Source organism: Typopeltis vanoorti, chromosome 1 (genome assembly GCF_054136105.1).
Source record: "Typopeltis vanoorti isolate ZY-2024b chromosome 1, IOZ_Tvanoo_1.0, whole genome shotgun sequence".
In the NCBI taxonomy this organism is placed as follows: Eukaryota; Metazoa; Arthropoda; class Arachnida; order Uropygi; family Thelyphonidae; genus Typopeltis; species Typopeltis vanoorti.
Window position 1 is genome coordinate 61,939,928 of NC_143549.1, and position 26,035 is coordinate 61,965,962.

The 26,035-nt window shown below is 35.9% G+C and overlaps 1 protein-coding gene across 2 annotated transcripts in view; it reads right to left on the reverse strand.

Moving 5' to 3' along the window:
• Nucleotides 1-26,035, reverse strand: part of Smr (nuclear receptor corepressor smrter) — a 530,430-nt gene that overhangs the window by 43,068 nt on the left and 461,327 nt on the right. Inside the window, exons 18-19 of one of the 2 annotated variants that reach the window (XM_090397569.1) lie at nucleotides 18,445-18,528; nucleotides 574-764 (exon numbers count right to left, since the gene is read on the reverse strand). In XM_090397569.1, coding sequence (XP_090253695.1) covers nucleotides 574-764; nucleotides 18,445-18,528 — 275 coding nt within the window. The remainder of the gene's footprint in view (nucleotides 1-573; nucleotides 765-18,444; nucleotides 18,529-26,035) is intronic. The other variant, XM_090397581.1, reaches the window with a different exon arrangement.

Genomic DNA, 26,035 nt, shown 5'->3' on the forward strand with positions numbered 1-26,035 from the left:
TGTGTTGCCAGTATAGTGTGTGAGCGTTTTGGCTAATTTATATGTGGGGGGAATCAATGCCATCCACTATGGGACGTAATGGCACATTTTGTTTATGTATTTTTGGGAGTCCATATAATCGGGGGGGGGGGGGGGGGTCTAGAATTATAAGGTTTTAGTTTGTTAGTGACTTCCACAGGCCAAGAAGTGACTTTCTTAAGTAGTCTGTCGACAGTTCTAATCTGAGAGCCGGTAGGATTATATTCAGTAGGGAGGTAAGTGGTACGGTCTAGTACTAAAGCATTAAGCTTACCTTTGTAGTCCTTTTGATTTAGCACCACAGTGGTGTTTCCCTTATCCGCTTTGGTGATTAGTTTTTTTGTTATTCTTCATTTGTTGTAGGGCTGTATATTCGTCTTTGGATAAGTTGGTTTTTGGAGGTTTGGCTTTAGTGAGAACGCCGACTACATCCAGTCGGTGTTCTCACTAAACTAAACAAAACTAATTATCAGTTATGTTTGACCAACGTATAAGCCTTGCTACTAGAATCATTACTAATAAAGAATAAACAATTATACTTAAGTACATAATTACCTCCCTATATTCTTGAACAATTTCTTCTAAACCAAGCTTCTTTTTATAGTTAAAGTAAAAATTTCTACATTGTTCTTTTGTTTTTGAGTTAACCATAGTTGAAATTGCAACCCAATTTGTTCCATGTTTACGAAGTCCCTGTTTAGCTACTTCCATTTCCTCTTCAGTCCACCTTGAAGTCTCAGTAGGCTCTAAAAAGAAAGAGTAACTCGATTAATTAAATTAAATTTATCTAATTTCTGTTCTCAACATTTACTGTAAAAATAGATATTTCTGCTCTCTTACCTGGAAGACATAGTTCGAATCACACTGTGGCATAGAAATTTGTTCAAGTAGTAAATTAAATAAAAAAAACTAAGTTTAATCCACTGACTAGTTTTTCTTTTTCTTTTCTTCATCCACTGATAGTAGCCCGAGTGCCAAGTTTTTAAAACAGATATGTTTAAACCTTTTAATTGTGATTTTGAAGAAATACAGACATTACTGCTAAAAAGTAATATAACAACTTTCAAAAAGAATTTTATAATGCAATCATTCGAAACAAAAAAATAAAAGAAAGACCGGAAAGCTATAGAACATTAGTAGTGGGTTGGTAAGCTAAGGATTTGGTTTAGAACTAACAACTCTGTTCTAGACACAAAAATAGTTTTTCAAACATTATTTACCTCACTGAAACTTCAGGCCTTCAATAAGCAGGATGGAAATGTCAAACTGGATGTTGAAATTAAGAGCATTTTAAAATATGTGAAAAAAAAAATAAAAAAAATGAATAAAATAAATAAATAATAATAAAAAAAATAAAAAATAAAGCAATAGATTACTAACAAGATTTTCTGTCTCTTTTATGTAGGACAAACCACTCATAGTGGAGGCTCTGATCTATTTTTTAATAGTATAATTCTATTACCTCATTAAAAATTCCCATATGTACATTTGTACTGAGAAAGTGGCTGTATTTAGAAATGGCTGTTTTAGTGATATGTTTAATAATATATTGTATTATTAAACATAAACACAGCAATACAGCTGTTATCATAACAGCTGTATTGCTGTTATGATAACACATAAATTTCCGAGCAGCATTTATACTCTTAACAATTTCCAACAACAGTGTTGTTAGAAAAGTTATTAGCATATAGTTCAGATATGACAATAGTGGGTTTTGGGCATTTACAGTAAATCTATAGAGTGAATTTGAAGGAAAGTTGGAATCGTTTAAAATTGATGGATTGCATTTGAATGGGTTTGGTGCTGGGCATTTAGAAAAGCTATTGTTTTCTGAGAAGGCACAGAATCAAGAAGTTAATGCAGCAAATGATCAGTGTCTACTTGTGAAGCAGAATAGCACAGTTAAATGGATTGCGTGACAGGAGGAAGTTGGATATAAGGTTGAAGATGTGGTTTGCAGTAGCACAAGGTGATAGAACGCATAAAGGTGAGGATGAGACAGATATGAATGGAAATCAGAGTCAAGATCAAGGAAATGCAAGTGGTCAGGGCAAAGAGAGAAGTGTTCTATAGCAGCAAGAACAGAGAATGTTGGTGCTGGTAGAATGGCCTCAAAGACAGAGATTGTTATGTTTGTACACAAATGTAAGAAGTATTCAAATAAGAGAGCTGAGTTTGTTGCATTGATTGAGTCAGTATGCCTAAAGATAATTGGTATAAGTGAAACTTGGTTGTCTGAGGGGGGGGAGGATATGATGTCAGGAAGAGAAATAGAAGGATACATAATTTTTCAGAAAGATAGGAAGGTGAAAAGAGGAAGGGGCTGCTAATGATTGCAGAAGAATTGTGAACACAAAGCATGGAAGTTGATAGTACATGCACAGATTTTGAATCTGTGTGGTGTGAAGTTGAAATTAATAGGCTAGTACATCTAATAAGATGCTGTTATAGATTAGGGAATGTAGAAAATACTGATTGTGAAATGTTTAGGCAAATTGGTTGGGCATGTAAAAGGTGATTCTGATGGGAAACTTTAATTACAGGAATATAGAATGGAAGGAGGAGATAGTGTTTGAGAACAAGGAGAGTGAGTTTGTTGACTTTCTGAGCAATAAATATCTTAAACAGCATGTAGCTGAAACAACTAGAGGCTTTAATGTTTTGGATTTGGTGATAACTTCACAAGATGTAGTTGTTAATGAAGTAATAACACTGCTACCAGTCGGTGAGAGTGATCATGAGGTACTTGTTTGAGAAGTGGCGAAACAAAAAAAAGAAAAGAGGTTACTGCCAAAAATGGATATGTGTGTGTGGAAGTATAAGGTAGGTGTATTCTAATGGAAGATTTGCCTGTACGTGGGATGAAAAAACCCTGCTACCTCTATATAAGATCAGCTAACTCATCTTCAATTGAAAAAAGTCCATATAAAGATTCCTCGTCACCACAAGAATTGCACTCAGGACTTTTCCAATAGAAGGGTGCAATGTCCCACTGTTCAGTTACTCATTTCACACCCATCATGTTTATTTGCAATGCATTTTTCATCACTAGCAAGTGATCCATTAGGTCTGTAATGATGCTTCGCTATGTATGGCTTCAAACTCACTGCCACATGGAAAATTGCTACTAGTATTATAGTCATAGCTTTCTGCTCTAATTTAGCTCACCTCTTTTTTACATGAGATATAACTTTTTTTCAAGCGAAGAAGGTAAAGCAGTTTTGGAATAAACTATCAAAGTCTGCCATATTTTACTTCCCCTTTCCTTTAGAACAGTGGTTCTTAACCTGGGGCGTGTGCCTGACCGCCTGTGAGAAACTAGGGAATGCTACATCAACTTTTGGGACTCTCACTCCTACTCTCTCTACCTTTGCCTCAGCGCATCGCACTTACCAGCAAATGCAGTACAATAAGAAACTGGTTGATACGCGCACGTGTTCGCATACTCTAAGTACAAATGTTAACGAGGTGGTTTGACGCAGAAAAGAATACTAATTTTCTTTAATTTGCCAACATTAATCAGTGACTAAAGCCCATACCGGATACGATCGATTGATTACATAAAGGTTTTCTGCAAATTTTGAAAAATTATAATTATTATTTTATTGATTGAAGTAACCCTCGTTATGTCGAAAAAACGCCAATGGAAAGACGATTATGTTGCTTATGGATTCACTTGTACAACAGAAAAAGATGGTATGCAACGACCACAATGCATTTTATGTTGCAAAATATTTGCAAACTCCAATCTTAAACCAATCTTAGAGCATTTCAATAATCAGCATGGTGGTGAATCTGCAGGACATACTCTTAACATCTTGAAGTATAAGAAGGCACAATTTGATACCAACGGTACTATCACAAAATTTGACGTTGCAGAAGCTCAAAAGCCCTTGTTAGAAACTTCTTATCAAGTGGCATATCTGTGTGCTAAGAAAAAAAAAGGTCATACAATAGCTGAGGAATTGGTAAAATCATGTGCACTTGAAATTGCAAAAATTGTATTGGGTTCTGAAGTATAAAGGAAAATTCAGCAGATTCCGTTATCGAACGATGTGATTCGATCGTGCATTCAAGATCTCAGTGTTGATATTTTACTGCAAGTAATAGAAGATATCAAAGCCAGTCCTCTAAAAGTGAGTATTCAACAGAACGAGTCAACTGATGTTGATAATTGCAGTCAGTTGTTGGTATTTGTGCAATACACTAAGGAAAAATAAATGTTGGAAGAATTTTTATTTTGTGAGCCACTGGAATCGACGACAAAAGGAATTGATGTTGAAAGTTTATTTTTCACTTGGTTAGACTATAATAAATTTAGTTTAATCCTTTATCCAAGTGTGAGCAAACAAAGTTTGCACCTGAAAGTATCTTCAGGACTGGGGTAAGGTAGTACAACACCCGACAACTTGTTGCAAAGGTGGAGCAAGTTAACATTACTCCTATCTCAGTATCTCCCATAATGCAAAACACATCTCCTTGTGGATATGTATAATGTTATGCATTAAGGGGAGTGCCACTACCCAGACTAGTTTCGACCTTTATTGAGGTCTCCTCAGTGGGAGCCAGGCCCAGACGTGGAGATACCAGGCAGAAGCTTTGTTTGCTCACACTTGGATAAAGGATTAAACTAAATTTATTATAGTCTAACCAAGTGAAAAATAAACTTTCAACATCTTTCCCTAAATCCAGAGTAATTTAATAAAAAGGTGGCACACCTTTTGGAAACTCCTATAGATAGAGATGACCTTACTATTGCTTCTGCCTAGTATCTCCACGTCTGAGCCTGGCTCCCACTGAGGAGACCTCAATAAAGGTGGAAACTAGTCTGGGTAATGGCCCTCCCCTTAATGCATAACAGTATATATATCCACAAGGAGATGTGTTTTGCATTATGGGAGATACTGAGATAGGAGTGATGTTAGCTTGCTCCACCTTGGCAACGAGTTGCCCAGTGTTGTACTAGCTTACCCCAGTCCTGAAGATACTTTCAGGCGCAAACGTTGTTTGCTCACACTTAGATAAAGGATTAAACTAAATTTATTAAAGGAATTGATGTTTTCAATCATACATGTGGATAGGCTTATGTGTTCGTCAGACATTTTATGATAGGTTTCACGGTATAGAAAGAACACAGATGGTTAAGAAAATAACTAATTTATTAACTTAAAGGCTAATATTTCGCTGGTCTTATATCCAGCATCTTCAGAGCACACAACACAAAGTTTGTTACAAAGGCAAGACAACCACAATCCGGTGTAACAGTGGGGACAGTATAAGTGATTGCAGCGTGCAACACAAGACTAAAGTCCTAATATGGCGCCATCTAGGTTATAAAAAAAAAAAAAAAAAAAAAAAAAAAAAAATTCAAAGTTTTGAAATAGTAGTCCAAGTGATAAAAATTAAAAGTAATAAATATTAATTTGGTCTTAGGATGACTGCCTCCCAAATCTTTGGTAGATCTATACAGCCATACTTGTTTAGGTTTGGGGTATGTTTCAAGGCTTCTGTTGATTCCAAGAATAACCTCTCTGACTTGTAGAAGCTTCTGTGCATTACTTTTGTTTCTTTCCAATTGATCCTGTGTGCAGGGGCATCCAGGGCATGGTCTGCCAGACCCGACTTACCATAGCGAAAGTGTCAGATATATATATATATATATATATATATATATATATATATATATATATATATATATATATATATATTTTTTATTATAACCTAGATGGCGCCATATTAGGACTTTAGTCTTGTGTTGCATGCTGCAATCACTTATACTGTCCCCACTGTTACACCGGATTGTGGTTGTCTTGCCTTTGTAACAAACTTTGTGTTGTGTGCTCTGAAGATGCTGGATATAAGACCAGCGAAATATTAGCCTTTAAGTTAATAAATTAGTTATTTTCTTAACCATCTGTGTTCTTTCTATACCGTGAAACCTATCATAAAATGTTTTCAATCATATTAAAAACTTTTTTTTTGACACATCAAATAACCATGAATGTGATAGGCTCAATTTGCACTGATGGTGCCCCTGCAATGTTGGGCAAAAATTCTGGATTTTTTTCATATATCAAGACAGAAATACCGCAAGTTACTATAATGCATTGCATGTTTCACCGTCATGCACTTGCATCAAAAGCTTTGCCAGAGAATTTAAAACAACACTTAACTACTGCAGTAAATGTAGTAAAGTATATCCGAAGACGAGCACTTAATCATCGTATCTTTCGTGCTTTGTGCGAAGAAATCGGTGCTGTTCATACTGTGCTTTTTTATCACACTGAAGTATGGTGGCTCTCCAAGGGCCTGCATGCTAAGCAGGATTTTTGAATGGCGCAAGGAAATTATACAGTTTCTTACTAACCAAAATTGTGATTTAGTTAAAGCTTTTGAAAAAAGAGAAGCAATACTTCGACTAACCTACTTAGCAGATATATTTAGCCACCTGAATGAATTAAACACATCAATGCAAGGATTTGGTAAGAACATAACAGCTAGTGAAAAATTATCTTCATTTATTGAAAAACTAAAAATTTGGAAACGCCGAGTTGAAAATGGGAATTTTGCAAACTTTCCTTTGCTTGATTCAATCGTTCTGGAAAATGAGAAAATAATTATACCTGAAATTGCAATACACCTCCAACAATTGAGTGAATCATTTCATGGATACTTTATCCATTTCTATTTGACCCAGATTCGATAAATGACAGCTATTTAATAAAAGACGATCTTATTGAAATACGAGCCAATGCACATATTCAAATGGAATTTGAAAAACTGGACTTAGAACAATTCTGGTGTACACAGTTAGAACCTTATCTACAGCTGGCAAAAGCAGCATTGCAGACACTTTTACCATTTGCCACCACCTACCTGTGTGAAATGGGATTTTCATCACTTTTGCACATAAAAACAAAAGCCAGAAATCGCTTAAATGCAAGTGATGACTTATGCATGGCTCTTTCAAAAAAGGAGCCTTGCTTCAAAAGTATTATTATGAATAAACAACAACATAGCCATTAAAAATTGAGATATTGTTTTGTATGTATATGTAAATGTATGTGTTTATTTTTCAATAAATAAATTATCTTGCAATAGATGTAATTTCCTAAATAAAGAAATAGAAACACATTTTTCAAGTGGGTGCGAGAACTTATTTTTAGATTCAAGGGGGTGCTAATCACTAAAAAGGTTAAGACCCACTGCTTTAGAACAATGGCAACTCTATTTTGGTTTTATTATGCAGAAACTGTCAGGAGACATAGTAGTAATGTAAGAAATAATTATATCTGTTCTATTTTTTTCCTTAAAAAAAGTGGAAGGATGCAATTTGTAAGGGTATCAAGGAGAAAGTAACAACAAACACACATGGTACCCTTTATTTTAGTCTAACTAAGCTGAATTTTCTAAAAGAAACCATAAGTCGCAAACACTTATATTCCAGATTTAATAAAAAATTGGTTCAACAATGTGATTGATTGAGATATACCTGCAAAGGATGTTACTATCCTCTACTTCATTTTTATCTGACTGGACTAAAATTCTTATGAGAAGATAAAAACCTATAAAAACTACCTGTTTCATTACTAATTATAATGAAGAGCCAAAGGCTTCAATTCGGTGACATGAACATATTTAAGTTAAGGGTAGTGCAAGCTGAGGCAACTCATTGCACTACCTTCAAGGGTCAGTTGCTGCACTATCCAGGTATTTGCTTACGCTTGGAATCGCTGAACTTTATATAGTTTCTATATTCGGCATGAAACTCTCTGAGTTTCTTATTCAGCTAAGAAACAATATGGGATAATATCCCTTAACTTAAATATGTTCATGTCACCGAATTGAAGCCTTTGGCTCTTCATTATAATTAGTAATTTAATAGGACACCTCTTGGCAATTCTCATAGAAGGGATGTAAGTTCTGTTTGCTACAAACCTGGTATTAACTAGGTTTACCTACTCACTGATGAGACCTCAAAAAAAGGTCGAAACCAGTCTAGGTAGTGACCTTCTCTCATAATGTTGAACAATAATACAGCTCCTAGGAGTTAAGTTCACATTATGGGTAAATATCAAGAATAGTGATCGGGGCTTGCTCCACCCTTTGTATGAGTTACCTCAGCTTGCACTACCTTCAAGGGTCAGTTGCTGCACTATCCAGGTATTTGCTTATGCTTGGAATCGCCGAACTTTATACAGTTTCTATATTCGGCATGAAACCCTCTGAGTTTCTTATTCGGCTAAGAAACAATATGGAATAATATCCCTTAACTTAAATACCTGTTTCATGTTTAATGAGCTGAATGAGGCCACTTGAGGAAGCCCTATCATTTTAGCCCAATCACATTCAATTTCTTAGAGACTGCCAGCACTTGAGGAAGCCCCTATCATTTTAGCCCAATCACATTCAATTTTTTAGAGACTGCCAATAATTAAGAAATATATAGAGGGTGATTCAGAACTCTTGGGCTAAACTTTAAAGGGTGACAGAACACACCTAAACAAGCACTTTTCGTCATACAATGCATGGTCCGAACTCAAGCGGTGAAGCACTAGAGAGCGCTTTCCAGTAACACTTATAAGCACTGGTTTTTGCAGTCGTCATTATTTCTAGTGGAGTGCAAAAAGGATGGATTCTTTCACAAATCAGGAGAAAGGCTGACATGCATTTCATTTACGGAGCTGCTGGCGGGAATGCGAGGGAAGCCCAAAGACTGTACCGAGAGCGCTTTCCGACCAGACGCATGCCTGATCGTAAAACCTTTCAGCGATTGCACCGGTATCTGTGCAAAATGGGCTCCTTTGTCAGTGGAATGCAGGATACAGAGCATACAAGGAGTGCGAGGACACCACATGTTAGAGAGGAAATTCTACGTAGAATTGCAAATCGTCCTGAATGTAGCACACGAGCAATTTCCCATGCCATACGTGTGCCCCAATCGATGGTGTGGCGAGTTCTACGAGACGAACGATTACATCCCTACCATGCACGCCTTGAAACCTGCAGATTACCGGCCTCGTGTGGATTTTGCACAGTGGTTCCTGCAGCAGACTGCAGTGCAGCCAGACTTTGATGCGCGTCTTATTCACTGACGAATGTACCTTTACACGTGAGGGGCATTTTTAATACCCATAATTATCATACATGGGCGAGCAGAAATCCGCATGCCACACGTCCACATTCGTACCAGTGGCGTTTCTCCATAAATGTTTGGGCTGGAATCCTACATGACCATTTGATTGGCACATACCTTCTGCCAGCACGACTGAATGAGAGAACGTGCCTCGTATTTTTACAAGAGGTCTTGCCAGAATTACTGAACACTGTTCCAGCAAACACTCAAACATGTATGTGGTTCCAACACGACGGAGCGCCATCCTATTTCAGCGTGGATGTGCAGAATGCCTTGGATGCATTTCCATCCAGGACAATGGATTGGTCGAGGTGGTCCCATTGCTTGGCCACCGTGATCACCCGATCTCTCATGTCTGGACTTTTTTCTATGGAGCCATATGAAAAGCCTGATCTGCGATAGCCCCATTGATTCCAATGAGAACCTTATTGCCAGGATTTCTATTGCCGCTGCACGAGAAATGCCTGGTGTTTCTGCCAATGTACACCAATCACTATATTGAAAGTGTGAAGCCTGCATTAATGTTGGCAGTCGCTCTTTTGAGCAGTTTCTGTAATTTGTTCAATAAAATTCTTTAATTTATGTTCTGTAATTTCTGCAATTGTTTCAAATCTCCTCTGTCATTCTTGTGTTTCTTCATTTCCTGACACATTAGTTGCTAACCCCCTAGAGCTTCATCACTTGAGTTTGGACCTTGCATTGCAAGACGAAAAGTGCTTGTTTAGGTGTGTTCTATCACTCCTTAAAGTTTGGCCAAGAGTTCTGAATCACCCTGTATATATATTTTTTTTTTTGGGGGGGGGGGGGGGTTTGCATCTTTCACAATTTTTAATGCTTCAAATTTCAAAGGCTATGTCCTGTTGATTGAAAACTTCAGACTGATAATACTCAGAAAAAGAGTCAAGAGCAAAATAAATTTTGAACTTAACAATTTTTGTGATAAGAAAAATTGGTGACTCTAGCAACCTCCAATTTACACATCTTCACTTTTACAAGCCTGATCTTCATTTCCCATGAGATGGAGAAATGGAGAAAAGAGCAAAGAATGAGCAACATGTTTGCTTAAATATTCTTATGAGTAAACCAAATAATGGCAAGTACCTGCAGGCGTAAAGATGTGCATAAAGTCACATGAAGAAAATACAAGATATAAGAAAAGTCTCTATGTTACTGTTGACAGTGACATCTTTTCACAGAAATCGGATAAAAGAATACACAGAGAATTTGAAATGGGAAGTGATCACAGGATGAAAATATTATGCTGAAAATAAAAGATGTACAAAAGTTTTTAAAAAGAATCAAAGCTCGGCAGTTTTCAGGAGTAAACAGTAAACTCAAATATACAATTATTACTGGTGAAAAATGAGTTTGAAAACAGCAAAACAAACTTTGAAGTTTGTTTGTTTTGCAAGGATGGAAAAATCTGCCACTTCATAATGGATTCAAGAAACTGAAGAGGCAGTCCTGGAAAAAAATAAATAAATAAAATAAAATCCTAGTAAAACTTCTAGGAGTGCTTAAGGAATGTAGAGAGCTGACCAGGACTCATGACCTATGTCAAATCAAATCCTCACCTTCTTGTGGTGCACCACATAAGTATCTACCAGGATACTGACTAAAAGAAGATGGGCAAAAACAATAGGGCCTTGTTTAACTGGGCATGCCCAGTTAAACAAGGCCCTATTGTTTTTGCCCATCTTCTATTATTATTGAAACACAGAAGACAAAGACAGGCAAATTCTTCTAAGAAACAAATAAAAGATGTAATATTCAAGTAGTAACAATCAGGGAAAAGAGAGAGAGTAGCTATAGCATTCAACAATAAATATAAAGATAGTCTTCTGGCATGGCAGGCAATATCGAGTAGGGTGATGTGCGCAATGTCAGAAGGGAAACTGGACATGACTAATTTGTGTCTATGGCCTCACACAAGATTCTCTTAGGAAAGGAGTGGAGATATTTTTCTAGTTATTAAGAACAGGTGGCTGACAGAAATGATAAGTAGACATAAAAATGTTTCAGGAAAATTTGAAGAAAGAGCAACGTTAATAATAATGATAAGTACCTGCTGAATTTCTGTCCAGGATATGAACTAGTTATGTGCATAAATTCACATGAAGAAGGCACAACAAATAAGAAAGTCTCCTTTACCATGTTATTGTTGACAATGACATTGTTACATTGTTTCAGGACACAAGCATACACAGAGGATTTGAAATGATCAGAGTTTAGTTTTAAGCACAATAAAATATCATAATGAAAAGAAATAAGTAAGTCATCTTGAGTTCTAAGAAAATACAGAGAAAAGTGTAAGAAAGTGAGGTATTGTGTAAAATTAGCTAAACAAAAGTCATGGACTGGCTTTGGTAAGAACACAGGAAACAAATATCCGACAGGTGGCAAAATATTGCGAAGGTTATTGAAAAGTTAAGAAATGGAGGAAATAGTACTGTAAAATAATCAGAGATCACAAAAGTGACATGAAAACTGAAGATATTCCAGATATCTAGAGTATCTTGAAAATCTGAAAAACTTTGAAAGACTGCTAAATGAAACAGTGACAGCACAACAGTAGAAAACATTCAAGAGATCAGGACACATCTCAGAATTTGAGTTTAAAAAAAAAACAATCACAAGTAAAATACGGAAAGGCAGCTGGAATAAATGATAATCAACCAGCAATGCTCAAATATGCAGGTATAAAAGTTTTACAGTGGCTACACTGCATAAATCAGAATGCTGTTCATAGGATCAAATTCTAGATAACTGAAGTACAGCTTTCACAGTACCCATCTATAAAAAGGGAAATAAACCTGAGTTAATTGAGGGAAATTACAGAGGAGTTATTTCCCTACTTAGTGTTTCTGGTAGGATTTATGCAAGTATACTTCTTGAGAAAAGGCTAAGTAAAATTGTTAAGGGAAGATTGGAGAAGAACAAGCTGGGTTAAGACCAAATAGAGGTAGTGAGAATCATGGGTCAAACAAAGATCAAATATAACAAGTTTATATTTGAGTTGTCAGTAGTTACAACTGATTGAATGAAGTACAGGAAAACGGCTTTATGTTAAACCAAGTAAGACAAGAGTGTACATTATCTTGACTGCTATTCATTATCTATATAAATCACATCATAAAGGAAAGTGGCATGAAACCTCATATCAAAACTTGAGATGTTAATGTTAGCTCTTTATATAGATCATGTTATACTCCAAAATTAAACCAGTACATGTGTGTAGGATATCCAAACTACATTGAATAATTGCTGTAATAAATTTGCTATGAAAATTGGCAATAAAAAAAGACAAAAGTAATGAAAATAGGCAGAAACACTGAAAACATCAACTGCATTTTGAATGAAGAACCTATAGAACAAGTAAAACATCTCAGCTATTTAGGAACAATTTTTAGTTTAAATCACAAATAAAATATGAAAATAGGAAACAAAATTAACAAAGCTGGTATGGCAAGAAGTCAAACTAACAAATTTCTAACAGAGAAATCAGTCAAAATACTAACTAACAATATAAAAGACAGTGTTCAAACCAATTTTAACTTATGGATCTGAGAGCTGAGTTAGAAATAAAAACTTTGATCAAAGATTGGAGACACAGACATGAGGTTTCTGAGAAAGAATAAGGTGTATCAATATAAATGACTATGCTAGGAAAGAACCTGACATTGCTAGCATTCGGGAATCTGTTAGCAGAGCTAATCTCAGGCAGTATGGTCACTTAAACAGAAATGTTAGCAAAACAAGTGTTTCTGCCAGGATAGTAAGAAAAGATTCAGAGGAAGACCAAGATCCGAGTTGACTAATACAGTAAGAAGTGCCTCATAGGATCGAAATATAAGATTTGATGATATTGGAGTCCTTGGAAGAGATCAATCTACTGATAGTAACTTAGCAATGATGTAACATTTTCATGTGTTGTTATCATAATCTTCTCTTAAACCCACTGACGAATACATATCAGAAATTTGCTGATGACAAAAGTCCCAGGCAAGTAGATCAGAAAGTATTCCAAGAGAATATACAGAAAAATGTAAGAATCGGCTATTACAACACCACATGATTAAGTTTATCTTATTGATCTCCTAAGGAGGGAGATCAATAAGGAGGTTGGGCTGGCAATTTGGGATGTAGCTGACCAAATTGTATTCTTATTGGCTTAAACCAAAATACAAAATGATGGTACATGACAAAATTTCATGCCAGCTGGGGCATTGCCCCATTAAACAAGGCCCCATTGTTTTTGCCAGGGAACCAGGGCGAACAGCAAAAAGTCAGCTACTGGAACAAATCTGAAAACACACCCCCAACTCAACATCAGAGTTAAAGATCAGTACTATCAACATAAGAAGCCTGAATGGCAAAGAAATGGAGCTAGCTGAGGAATTAGATAAGCATGAAAACAAATTAGATAATTTGTTTTCATAAATCTCGTGGCACACCGGTTGAAAATCGCTGATATAGATGATCAATAAAAGAGAAGTTAATGTGCATCTTTGTCTGACATCTTTGTTGGGCAAGCTAACTTTGCATGATTTCTGCAGTGTAAAATTTGTGAGATGTATTCATTGCAAAAATTATAAGATTTGTGGAAGGAGAGCAAAACTGGTGAGAGTGTGTAATAAATGCTTTGAAAGTGATGGAGAGAACAAATTATGTGATAGCAGAGTAGAGAGTATTGATACAAGACTGAAAATATAAATAATCAGTGATAATACTGAAAGTGTGGTGGCAGAAATTCAATAGAATGTCCACAGGACAAAGCACTAAATTGAAAAGCTGCAGAAAACAGCAAGAGATCAGTCAAACTGAAAACAGAAAAAAAAAAAAAAAAAAAAAAAAAATTGTAAGAATAACCAAGAGAATGAATGTAAACAAATACTTATTTATGATGATTCTATGATAAGTGGAGTTCCTAAAATTAATAATAGTAATAATGCAGAAAGGGAAGGTGAAAGAATTGATTGTTTAGGCTGGAACCAATGACCTGAGAGATGAGAAGTATTGTATGATGGAAGATGTGAAAGAGCTGTTGGAAGAAGCAAAAATGAAGAATGAGAGGATGAAGTTTGTGAGTCTGCTGCTATGCTATGATAGAGGCAAACTGAGGAGAGTGTTGTGCAGAGCAGAAGGAATGATGTAGAGTTTGTGGACCTATGGCCTGAGTTTGATGGACAAAAAAGATTTGTACAATGTTGACAGACTGCACTTAAGTGGATTTAGAGTTAGGTGTCTAGAGAGCTTTATTCGCCGAAAGTGGTGAAGTGCAAAGTCAGGAAAACTAAAGCAATTAGGGCAATGTAGACGAGTCTGTATAAAGGCAACCATGAAGTGAATGAGTGTGTGAATGAACAAAATGTGAAATCTAGTCTATCAGGCAACAATATCAAATGAGGTAGTCAATTCAGGATGTAAAAGTGATTGGGAACCTAAGGGGATGCTATAGTTTCTATATACTAATGCTAGAAGCATCAGGAATAAGAGGAAGAGTTTTGGGCATTGATTAGTGCAACCTTGACTTGGCTAACAGCAGATGACATAGTTACAGGGATAGAATGTGATGGATTTAGTAATTTCAAGGAGGATAGCATAAACAGACAGGGGTGGGATACTGGTGATGAAAGCAGATGAACTTCAGCCAACAAGATTTGGAGTCAGTTGAGCCGATGGCAGTAATTTTGAGTAGGTCTGGTGTGAGATTAAAGCCAACAGGACAAAATATAAAGCTGGTTGATGCTGTAGGATAGGGGTGTTATGGATGATGTGGAGGACATCCATCAGAAGATACAAATTGAACAATTATTATGGACGGCTTCAAATTCAGACATAGATTGAAAGGAGGAAAGATCACATGGCAGGAATGAAATGGAATTTATACACCTACTGAGAGATAATTACTTGAAGCAGAATGTGATGGAGAAGACTTGGGGGTAAGTGATATATGGCCTTGACTTGGGAGGCAGCAAAACATGTGGAAATTCCAGTTAAGAAAAGTTATATGTGAAACTGTAAGGCATACGATTATGATACCCTTAGGAGGTAGCTTGAACCAGTCCATGGCATAAATTTATATAAGGAAAGAATGTAGGACTTGAATATGTTGGTATATTGGGTTGAAGAATGAAGATGTCACACCAATATTGCTAAGGGAGAGTGATAATGGATGAATTTAACTATGGAAGAATTGACAGGCAACAGGAAGTAACATGTGACTAAGGCAATTGAATTCCTTGTGCTACTTAGGGACAACTACCTTATGCATTGTCCCTATTATTATTATTAAATCTGACACTCCCATATAGTTGAAGCAAACAAATGGGAGTGCTGAATTTAATAATATTATCTCATACACAAAATACACAAAAAAAGGGGCACTCCTAAACAAAAGCAGGTGAAATAACCGTAAAAATAACAATCATCTCATACAGTAATAAGAGAAGATGTCACCACAGTGCCACTGATTGGGGAGCGTGATAATGTGGTTTTGACATGGGGAAATGGCTAGGCAGGTACAAGCTTCACAGAATGAGATGTGTGATATTACAGAGCAGGAGGAAACTGTAACAGTATTGTCAAACTATAGACCAGTGTGTGTGTGTGTAATGTAGTGATGAAGGTGTTAGACAGAATACAAGCATGGATTGATGAGAATGAAAATCTTTCAAAAGAGCAGCATAGGTTTGTTAGGGGGTGGTTTTGCTTTTGTAAATTGGATACATTTTATAATATGGTAACCAGCGTATGGAGATGCTTATACAGTAATTTATCTGGATTTTACATTTGATAGAGTATCACATGGTAAACTACTGGTTGATATTGTGCAGGATGGGGAAGGATAGTCGGTTGGTAGCTGGTTGGTTGACTGACTATTAAATTATTTCAGGAATTAACAATGTATACTGGAATATTAATTAAAAGAAACTTTAATAAATACTTACTATATTTCGGCAATGTCACATCGCCATCTTCATGAGAACATACAACTATGACATGTGCATGCAGGCACTACAAAAAGCAAATGAGGCAGAAAAGAGAAAACTAACGCTGTTCCTAGAGTCCTAAAGGGTGTCCTCTAGTGGGCTATATTGAGTTGTCTTGGCTGTTGGGCTGAAGTTCTCAAGATGCAAGCTTCCTAAATTTCAGGCAGTCTCATACACCCAAATATGTTGAGGTTTGGAAAGTTTTTTTTAGAGTTGAGGCTGATTCCATGAACAATCGTTTGTATTTAAATTTGCTGCGATATAATAATATGGCTTTCTTCCAACGTATTCTGTGGCAGGTATCCAGAGCATGGTCGCAAGCCCAAAGTGGCTGTATTGGTGAAACCAGATGTAGTCTCTGTGTTCTGATATCCTGATATTTGCTGTCCTGCCTGTTTGGCCAAAGTAGGACAGTTTACAGCTGCAAGGGACATGGTATACTCCAGGTAGGTCTAGGGGAAGTGGCTGGTCTCTGGTGGAGTGGATAAGGGATGCCAATTTCTTATATGGTTTGTAACAAGAAGTCAGGTTATATTTTTTTTACGATTTTGGTTAACTTTTCAGAGGTGTTCTGGATGTAGGGAATGGTGATGGATTTAGTGCAATCTTTGTTATAAAAGGGGGGGGGGGTTGTGGTTAACTGGTTTTAATATTTTTTGGGGAGTTGCAGCCATTGGCTGGGAAAGTGTTAAGGATGTGATTTAGTTCAGTGTCATCTGAACAGATTAATTTTGCACTGTTATATAGTGTTTTTATAACCCCATATGACTGTGTGTGTGTGGGGGGGGGAGATTGTTGGTGAATGTATCTGCCTGTATTGGTAGGTTTTCTGTAAACAGAGAAAGCCAAGGACCCATCAGGCTGGTGAGTGATTAGTGTCTAGGAAAGGGAGACTGTTGTTTTCCTCTTTTTCCAAGGTGAAATGGATTCTGGGGTGTTGGTTGTTTAAGTGTGTTAAGAAGGAGTGGAGTGTATCTGAGCCATGTGGCCCAAAAGCGAACACATCATCAATGTAGCGAAGCCAAACAGTGGGTTTCTGTGGGCTGAGTTTAAGGCTTTCTCTTCAAAAGTCTCCATAAAGAAGTTGTCCAGGGGTGGGGAGAATGGTGAATCCATGGCTGTCCCCTCTATCTGTTCCTAGAATTTTCCTTGCCAAACGAAACAGCCTGAGTTCTTTGTGAACTGAAATAGCGCTGAGATATCAGGAGGAAATTTGGCTTGGATGAGCCAAACTCGAGTCATCAGAATTCAAGGAGAACTGGCCTACCAGTTCAGAACATGGGGGGGGGGGCCTAAGCGCCAGGGGGAAGAACCCCCTAGTATTAAGCTATAATAGAACTATTATTGGGTTTGGTTGGCATTTCAGTTGCTTGTTATATACATCACTTCATTATTAGTATCTCTGAAATAGTCTGGTTCTGGAAACTAGCTGCTTGTTTACAAGTGGAGAGGAAGAAATCCTGTTAATTATCAATAACTGGTACATCACGAAAAATGGGTGGAAATAAGTGATTAACATTATTATTTCATAATAAGCACCTACCTGTATATATTCTTCATGCCTTGCAGCACAAAGGCAGAGATCTATCTTCAGTTATTCTTGACTTTTGCAACTAATTCTGCTTCACTTCAGCTCTCCCTACAATCAGCCATCTTTCTTTATTTTTCTGTCATTCTTTGTCATGTTAGTTTAGGTCTTCCCATTTTCCTTTTGGGAATTGTGTCAAAGCTAGACTTTGATTTATCCATTCTCAGTACATGTCCAGTTCATTTCTATCTTTTATTTCACCTGGTGATATATATATATATATATACACACACACACACACACACATATATTGCTATGCCTGTTTATATAACTCATTCATCTCTCTCCCCACAATCAGCCATCTTTCTTTATTTTTCTGTCATTCTTTGTCATGTTAGTTTAGGTTTTCCCATTTTCCTTTTGGGAATTTTGTGTCAAAGCTAGACTTTGATTGTTTATATAACTCATTATTTGCTACACTGTGGCCAAAATATTTTGGAAAACCTTTTTAATTGGGATTCCTGTTTCTTGTCAATTTCCATGTCTGATCCAAATAAAAATGGCCTTCTGCTTCCATCAATCTTTGTGTTAATAATGGTAGCAACTAATGCATGTAGATATATGCAGTAGTAATAAGTTACATTTTTATTTAATTTGTTCATTAATTATTTGTTAAGTAATAGTTAAAAATTATGTGAACTGTGCAATTTTTATAGTTATTGTTTCAAATGGTTTTTGTTTAATGACAATATATAATATTTTCTTACCCTCAGAAACAGGATTGGCATCCAGTTTACGAGCAATGCGGTTAAAACATGCAGAACAGCACTTTGTAACTTCTGATGGAATTTCTAAATAATCAGAGAAAAAAAAAAACCATAGATAACACTATTTTTTGTACAAATAAACATTTTCTTTCCATACAAAACACAAAGTTCCATGAATAACAATCCCGAATGAATATAAAAATCTTTAACAAAAAGATGAGCATCTTATAAAGGCAAAATAACATTGAAAATAAAAAAGTCAGCAGGTATTTGCTAGCATTATGTCCACATGTAATCCAAAAAGACTGGGAACCATATGCAAATAGAGAATTATTGAAAGAACAGGCAGCTTTAAGAGGTAACTGGAGACAATAGGAAACAGGGGATGGATTATGGAAAGAACCAGAACATTTCAAAAGAGAGTATTCATCTGTTTTACTAATTATAAGAAAGCACACTGTGCCAATCATAAGATAGTGAAATGTGATGAGAGCAATGGGAATACTTATATATTTAATTCTCTTAATCAGAGATCTATATGACAACCAAGATCTTCTTCTTCTCTCTTCCATCATCTATGTGGATGATGATGAGGCCGAATGAACTCTTTCCACTTCTGTCTGTCCAGGGAGAGTCCAAACAATTCTGTCCAGTTTGGTGTTGCTTGTTGTTATTTGGTTTTCAGGACCTCTTTTATTTTGTCTATCCATCTAATTCTGGGCCATCCTTTGGATTTTTTACCTTCCATCATTGTATTCAGGGCTTTAGATGGTAGTCTTTCTGTTCCCATTCTGGTTACATGGCCAAACCATCACAGTCTTCTTTCTTGGATTTTGTCCATTATTGTTATTTCTTGTTTTAGTCGTTTCCTTATGTCTTCGTTTCTTAGTCGATCCAGCAGAGATACTCCAAGTAATCTTCTTAGCCAACCCATTTCAGTAACTAATATTTTTTTCTCTTCAGCCTTTTTGAGATTCCAGCATTCACTTCCATAGAGGAGTATTGGGAGGACCATTGTTTCATAGATTCTTACTTTTGTTACTTGTTTGATGTCTCTTGACTTCCATATTTTATTAAGTCGTCCAAAAGTTTGGACGACTTAATAAGTCGTCCAAAAGTTTGGGATGCTTGACTGATTTGTCTGTTTATATCTTTTATAATTTCACCATTGTACTCAATAACCCCTTCAAGGTAGGTGAAGTTTTCTACCTGCTCTAGATTGTTACTATCAATTTCAATTTCCAGATTGGTGCTTCTTTTTCCTATTTGCATAATTTTTGTTTAATCCAAATTTTATTCACTCCTCCTTTATTTTATCAGAAATTCGCTGTAGATTTTCTTCTGTGCTTGCAAGTAATGCAATGTCGTCTGCAAATTTAAACTTGTCACATTTTCCCCATATATTTTGATTCCAGAGTCTTCATTATTTAAAGCCATATTAGTTGCTTCTTCCAGTGTACGATTGAACAGGTCTGGTGACAGATTGCATCCCTGTCTTACTCTGCTCTCTGTGTGGAACCAGTTGGTTAAGGTGTCCTCCATTCGTACTGCACTTTCAGATTTCTCATACAGATTCTTTATTATTCTTATGGTTTTGTTGGGAATTCCAAATTCTTCCATAGTTCTCTTCTATGGATTGAATCAAATGCCTGGTGAAAGTCTATGAAATTTATGTAGCAACTTTGGTTGTACTCTAGTGTCTTTTCTATTAACTGTCTTAAGGTGAATAGACAACCAAGATACTTCAGTTAAAACAGTTTTTGGAGAAAGGGGTGCAGCAAATATGTATATTGTCATCCTATGAGTAAATGAGTATTTAGGCTTAGGTGTTGGTTTACACTCGTGATACAGTTTAATGGAATAATTACAGAACAAAGAGAAATAATTAAACAGCAAGTTTAATTGTTTCAATATTTCATTTCTATCACAGAGACATCTTCAGGAATACAATGTTAAAATTGTAATAACAAACACAAGAAACAATGGCAGAAACTAAGGAAGATCTAGGGTGGTTGATTCTGTTCTTATTCTGGAATCCAGAATAAGAAATGATCAATTAGAAGATGACATTAAAAGAGGGATAGCAATTGTAGGAGGAAAAGGGTATGTTTCTTTCTTTTTTAATGTGACTCTTGATCATGAAAGTTAATAAGCCTAGCTGGATAAGAATTTTTTTTCTATTTCTTATTAATTTTTTGTAATTTTCTTTTATTTTCATTCATTTTGGTCTGGAAACTCTAAAGACCAAAGATGGAACTTTTACAAGCCCATCTCAGGCCTACAATAAGTGGGGTGTGGTCTCATACCAGACAATGATGTTCATCTCCCATCTAAACACAATCACAAACATCTATATCAAGTTTCAAACCCACAGCCTGTTGGTTGCAGTTTGGATATGATAACCTGTTAGCCAACAGTGTTAAATGTGACAAAAAAGAAAGAAATGTAATGATGTTAGTAAGGCCACCAAAGTTAAGAATTATTAAAGCAATGCTGGTCTCTACAGTGGTGATGTATGGATGTGGAGGAGATTACTAAGAATCCTATGACTAGCAAGAAGGTTTTAAAGAATCTAAAGACAAAATGCTTCCTGAAGGCACTGCTTGCTAAAAAGGAGTTCATGTATTTTGTACTGCAAGCAGATCAATCACTGGAAAAAGTTATGTTGGGGAAAGTTGAGGGTATAGAAGGAAAGGAAGACAGCAAAACAGATGGGCAGACAACAATAAAGGAAATTACCAATAAGAAATTATAAGTGTTGAAGAGACAGGAGAAGTGAGTGATATTTAGAACTTATGTTCACAAGATCACCAAAAGTCATATTGTATGATTGACTTATTTAGAGTTTAATAGCACAAGACTACTCAGGTCATTTGCAAAATATACAAGTGTAAAAAGGTGTAGATAAAATATATAAAAACATGTATAAACAGGTATATATACGAAGCAAGTGAAAAAAAAAGGACGTAAAATGTGAGTGTAAAAAATTGTATATAACAGATGAAAACTACTAGATACTTTAATACCTAGTAGTTTTTTTTTCCTTTTTAATATACAAAAAAAGCATTCATTAAATAAAAATAATACATATGACCAGGTATATCCTGGTCATATGACACGTTAGGTTCCAGATCACCATCGTACAGGAAATCACTACTCCTCTCCACTTGTAGATGTGTTTTTAAGTAGTCATTATATGTGCATAAATGTAGTAAATAAAGCATTAATTTATGACAGTTCCACCAATGAAAAATTCAGAATAATTTTCACAAACATAAAAAGTTATTCTGAATAAGCTTGGCTTAAGGGGAACACACCAACCAGCTTGATCATCAACCCACAACATTAAAAATTTTTCCATTTTGGGAATAAGATTGTCATGTTTATGGATAACTGTAGTATTAACTATTATAGAACTTTTCACTTTACCTTTATTTTTAACAACTGTAACAACAGCGCAAAGCAAGCTTAGTCTGCGGCCTATTCCAGTGTTTGATAAACCATTGTCATTAAATTTAATAATTTTAATTTTAGCATTTAATGTAATAAGTTTATACATCTTCTTTTCACTGTAAGCAAAGTACTTTGATAAAATTCAAAGTATTTTACTTTGAATTTTATCTGCCAACAATAAAATAAAATGTATAAACAGTTTATATAATTCACAGTAAAACACCAAAAAACAGAGAGCAAATGAAGTAAATAAACAAAGAGTTCACAATAAACCGTGCATACTGATTTACGCAATATCATGCTGCTGTTGGAGTGTGATAAAGTGGAATTTTATGAACTCCTATCTTATCACAATCTAACATGCTTTTCCAAACAAAAAAGAAGGACATAAATACAGTAAATTGCCTCTAAGTGTAAAATAAGTAATATGTATATATATATATATATATATCAGGCATGTTCTGTTATGAAAAGTTAAACAAGTATGTATTTTGTGCCATTCACGGATGTGGTTGAATTAATATTGAAAGTGTAAAACATTATCAGAGCTTTATAAAATAACATGTATAAAAGAATTATAGAATGTAAGCACAAATTCAACAGTTGGGGGGGGGGGGGGGAGTGAAGTCCAACGGTCACGGAGCCGTACGTGAGGGAGCAGCTCACCCCAAGCAAACAATGTGACATCAGCATACGTGCGATAGTGGGGGAGAGGATGGACGGCGTGACGTAATAGCACGTGAGAGTTCGCTAAACATGAAATAGGGCGAGAAACGCTGAGAAGAAAAGAGGTAAATATAAGGGTCATGCAACCCTGAAACAAGGCTTTTTTGTTCCTGGATCTCCTGTGTGTTCCCCTCTCATGGTGGCGAAGGGTGCCAGTGCCCCCGTACCAGAGGGATTTCGATTAAGGCAGTCGCAGGTCTCGGCGGCAGTATCTCCGCAGAAAAAAGCAAGTCCAGCTGTCCACAGAAGGCCAGTTTCCTGTGAACCTATGATGTAATAAAGAACCATAGGGGAAGATAAGTAGACTTTGTTTGTGGTTCACTGAATATAAATGAAAGATTTGTGCCATGTTAATATGTTATAAAAGGGAACATTAATGATATAGGATAAGGTTGTATTGCTATCGCTTTAGAAGGATATTGAATTTATTCTTATTGTCTGTCGATGTGTTAAAGTTCGCTTTTATATTGAATGAAATTAAGGATATGTTTAGAGTGAAGAATTGACAAATTACAAAGAGGTTGTGAAAGATATGAATGTTATCTTGAGTAGTCTGACAGAGCTACGGAGTTTTGGAATAACTGTGATAATAATACATAAATAATGCATTAGAGAGTGTTAATATAGTTCTTACTTTAGATAGCTGCTACATAATATGTTATAAGTATAATAGTAGTGTTTGAATGTTTTATGCTTTGTATGGATCTACCTTAAGATGGGATTTGAATTAATGTTATTAAGTGTATCTACTTTTGAGAATTAATAAACCTTGCTTTTGATTCTAACAAAGACTTTCTGTGATTTCTGGAATCCGATGCACCTCTTATAAAATGTTAATGCGAACCTATGCGGGATATTAGAAAAGGGTATATTTTGGGCACGTCTGCAGAGTTGATAGGCCTCATTAAGTACTGTCCTGAGATTACCTCTTGGTGGTTAATATTAATAATCTAATAGTGCTAAGTGGCACAGCGAAACAAATAAATTTCTTGGCGTTTTACGAGAGGTAAATCTCAGACACTCTGATACTCTGGTACTGCCTCGATCTCTAGGAAATTCCATTGTCCCTCAACGGTACCACGTGATTCCCAATTGAGTGTATTATGGAGATATAGCACAAAGGTTGAAAATAGTTGTAATAAGAAGAAAGCGACACAACACTGCTAAAACCCTTGTATGAACAAATGTAGTGTCATAAATGGGCACTGGTCATAACTGAAAAGCATTGTATGGGCAGATCGTAATAAAGCATCTTAGGGCAGGGTATTACTGTAATATGAATGTGATCTACATAGAGCAGTAAATATTTATTATAAAAAAAAAATTCCGCGTCTGATAAAATTTGCTGAGTGTGTATGGTTTACATCGATTATGGAATATGACTAAAATAATAATTGCACTCATTGGCAAAATGAGGGGAGTCAATTAAAATATGTGATAGTATGGTATTACAGAACTCTCTCTCTCACTCACTGACATGCGTCATCACACTTCAATAAGAAAAAGTGACTATGACCTATGCAGAGCCAAGCAAGAACAACTCTTTACAGACTCTGCATGCAGACTAGGCTGCCCTAATTTAATTTTAAGCTTAATTCAACAGAGCTATTATTGGTCTCTCCAATGATGTCTGCCACTGGGATAAAAGCTTGTGTTTGATAGACTGCTGGTTGTCAGTGTGAGACAGACAGATGATGGGACTTGAGAAATAAACAGACCTAAATGTAGTATCTGCAGCCTAGTTTCTCCCCCCATGATCCCAACATGGCTTGAAATCCAACAGTACATCTAGGTGTGGCTTTCTTAACTGAAAGTGGGGATGTTGGATTCAGGAGCACCTTGGATGTTTCTCTAGCTCTAGACATCTTACTGCCTGTAGGGAACTTTGTGAATCTGAGTACATTATGTACTTTGCATTATGCAGATCCCATTAGAATGTAACAACTTTACAGCTCAGCTATAAAGCTGTTACATTCTAATGAGATATCAGCAGATAGTGCACCAGTTAGCAAGAGAGTGGAGGATTTCACCAGCACTTTGATTTTCAGCTGTCTGTGTAGAAAGGTACAAAATCAGAGCATTCAATTCTATGACCTGGAAAGAGCTGAAGGTAGACAACAGAAGTGGCAGGAGATTTGAGTGACCTACAAAAGGAAACATTACATAGTGATATGTATGCCTTGGTGGAAGTGTATTAGTAACATCTTAGCAATGTTGTCTACCCCAACATCTAGAACTTGTAAGAGATCTTTTATTCACAACACAAAGAGTCATTTGGCCATAAGGATGGTTACATCTGTAGAAAAAATGCACACCAGCAGGCATGAATATGTGCTGAAAAGTAGTGATAATTTTAAATTTCTGCAAAGCCTCTCTGACATGTCTTCTTATATATCCTAAAAGAAAAAAAGAACAAATTCTTACAATTTGATGAAACATGGGGGAGTTAAAGGGTTTTCATGTTCTTTCTTGTGATTATATCAGCTGCTTTAATAGTATTTGTGTTCTAGGTGCTTATCAGAACTTTTAAGGCCCCCCCCCCACTTGTATATACAAAGAAACAAGCTACAGTCTACATGATATGCTAAAGTCACAGATTGGTCAACCATTAAAACTACTTATTTTTCTTTTTCTTTTCTAATGGGTATACATTTGGCAACTTAAGTTCTCCAAATTTTTCAGCAAATCCTTACTTCAGGATTCTAAGCAATAATTTTAGCTCTTATTGACCACCATCTATACTATTTTGTTCTAACTTATGTGAGTGCATGTTGCTCTCTAACTTAATATATCTCTTAATGATTTGTAACCAAATAGATAATAACAGGACTCTAGCTTTGATGTAATAAGGTTTTTCTTTCACTAGAGGTCAGGCCAGTAGTTTTAATGGTTGACCAAATTACTGCGACTTTAGCATACCATGCAGATTGCAATGCAGCTTGTTCCTTTGTATATGTGTATACTCCAGATGATGACCTTGATACGAAGGTCAAAACAGCAAGTGATTATTTTAGTTTATATTAAACTGAAGTTTTACTATAACATGGTAGTGTTATAGTAAATAATCAATGCTGATCACCATGTAACCATGAAGAAAAGGATTGACCCACGGATATTTAACCATTTCAATGTGGATGTTTTGTCAACAGCAGCTGGGCAACATTTAAGCAAAGCAGATTTCATTTCTTCTTCTTTTTTAAACAGCCTATTATATTCTTCAGTACTGTTCAAAGAAAACAGTATTTGTTGTCTTTCTGCTTTACATTTTCAACAAAGATATCAGGGGATAGGAAGATCTTGCTGATGTTTTAGCAAAAATCTCCCCCCAAGTGTGTCAGCAACTGTGCAATCATTACGTTCTAAAATGGAGAGCTGGTGGATGGTGCATCGATTCTTCATTTTTTGGATTTTG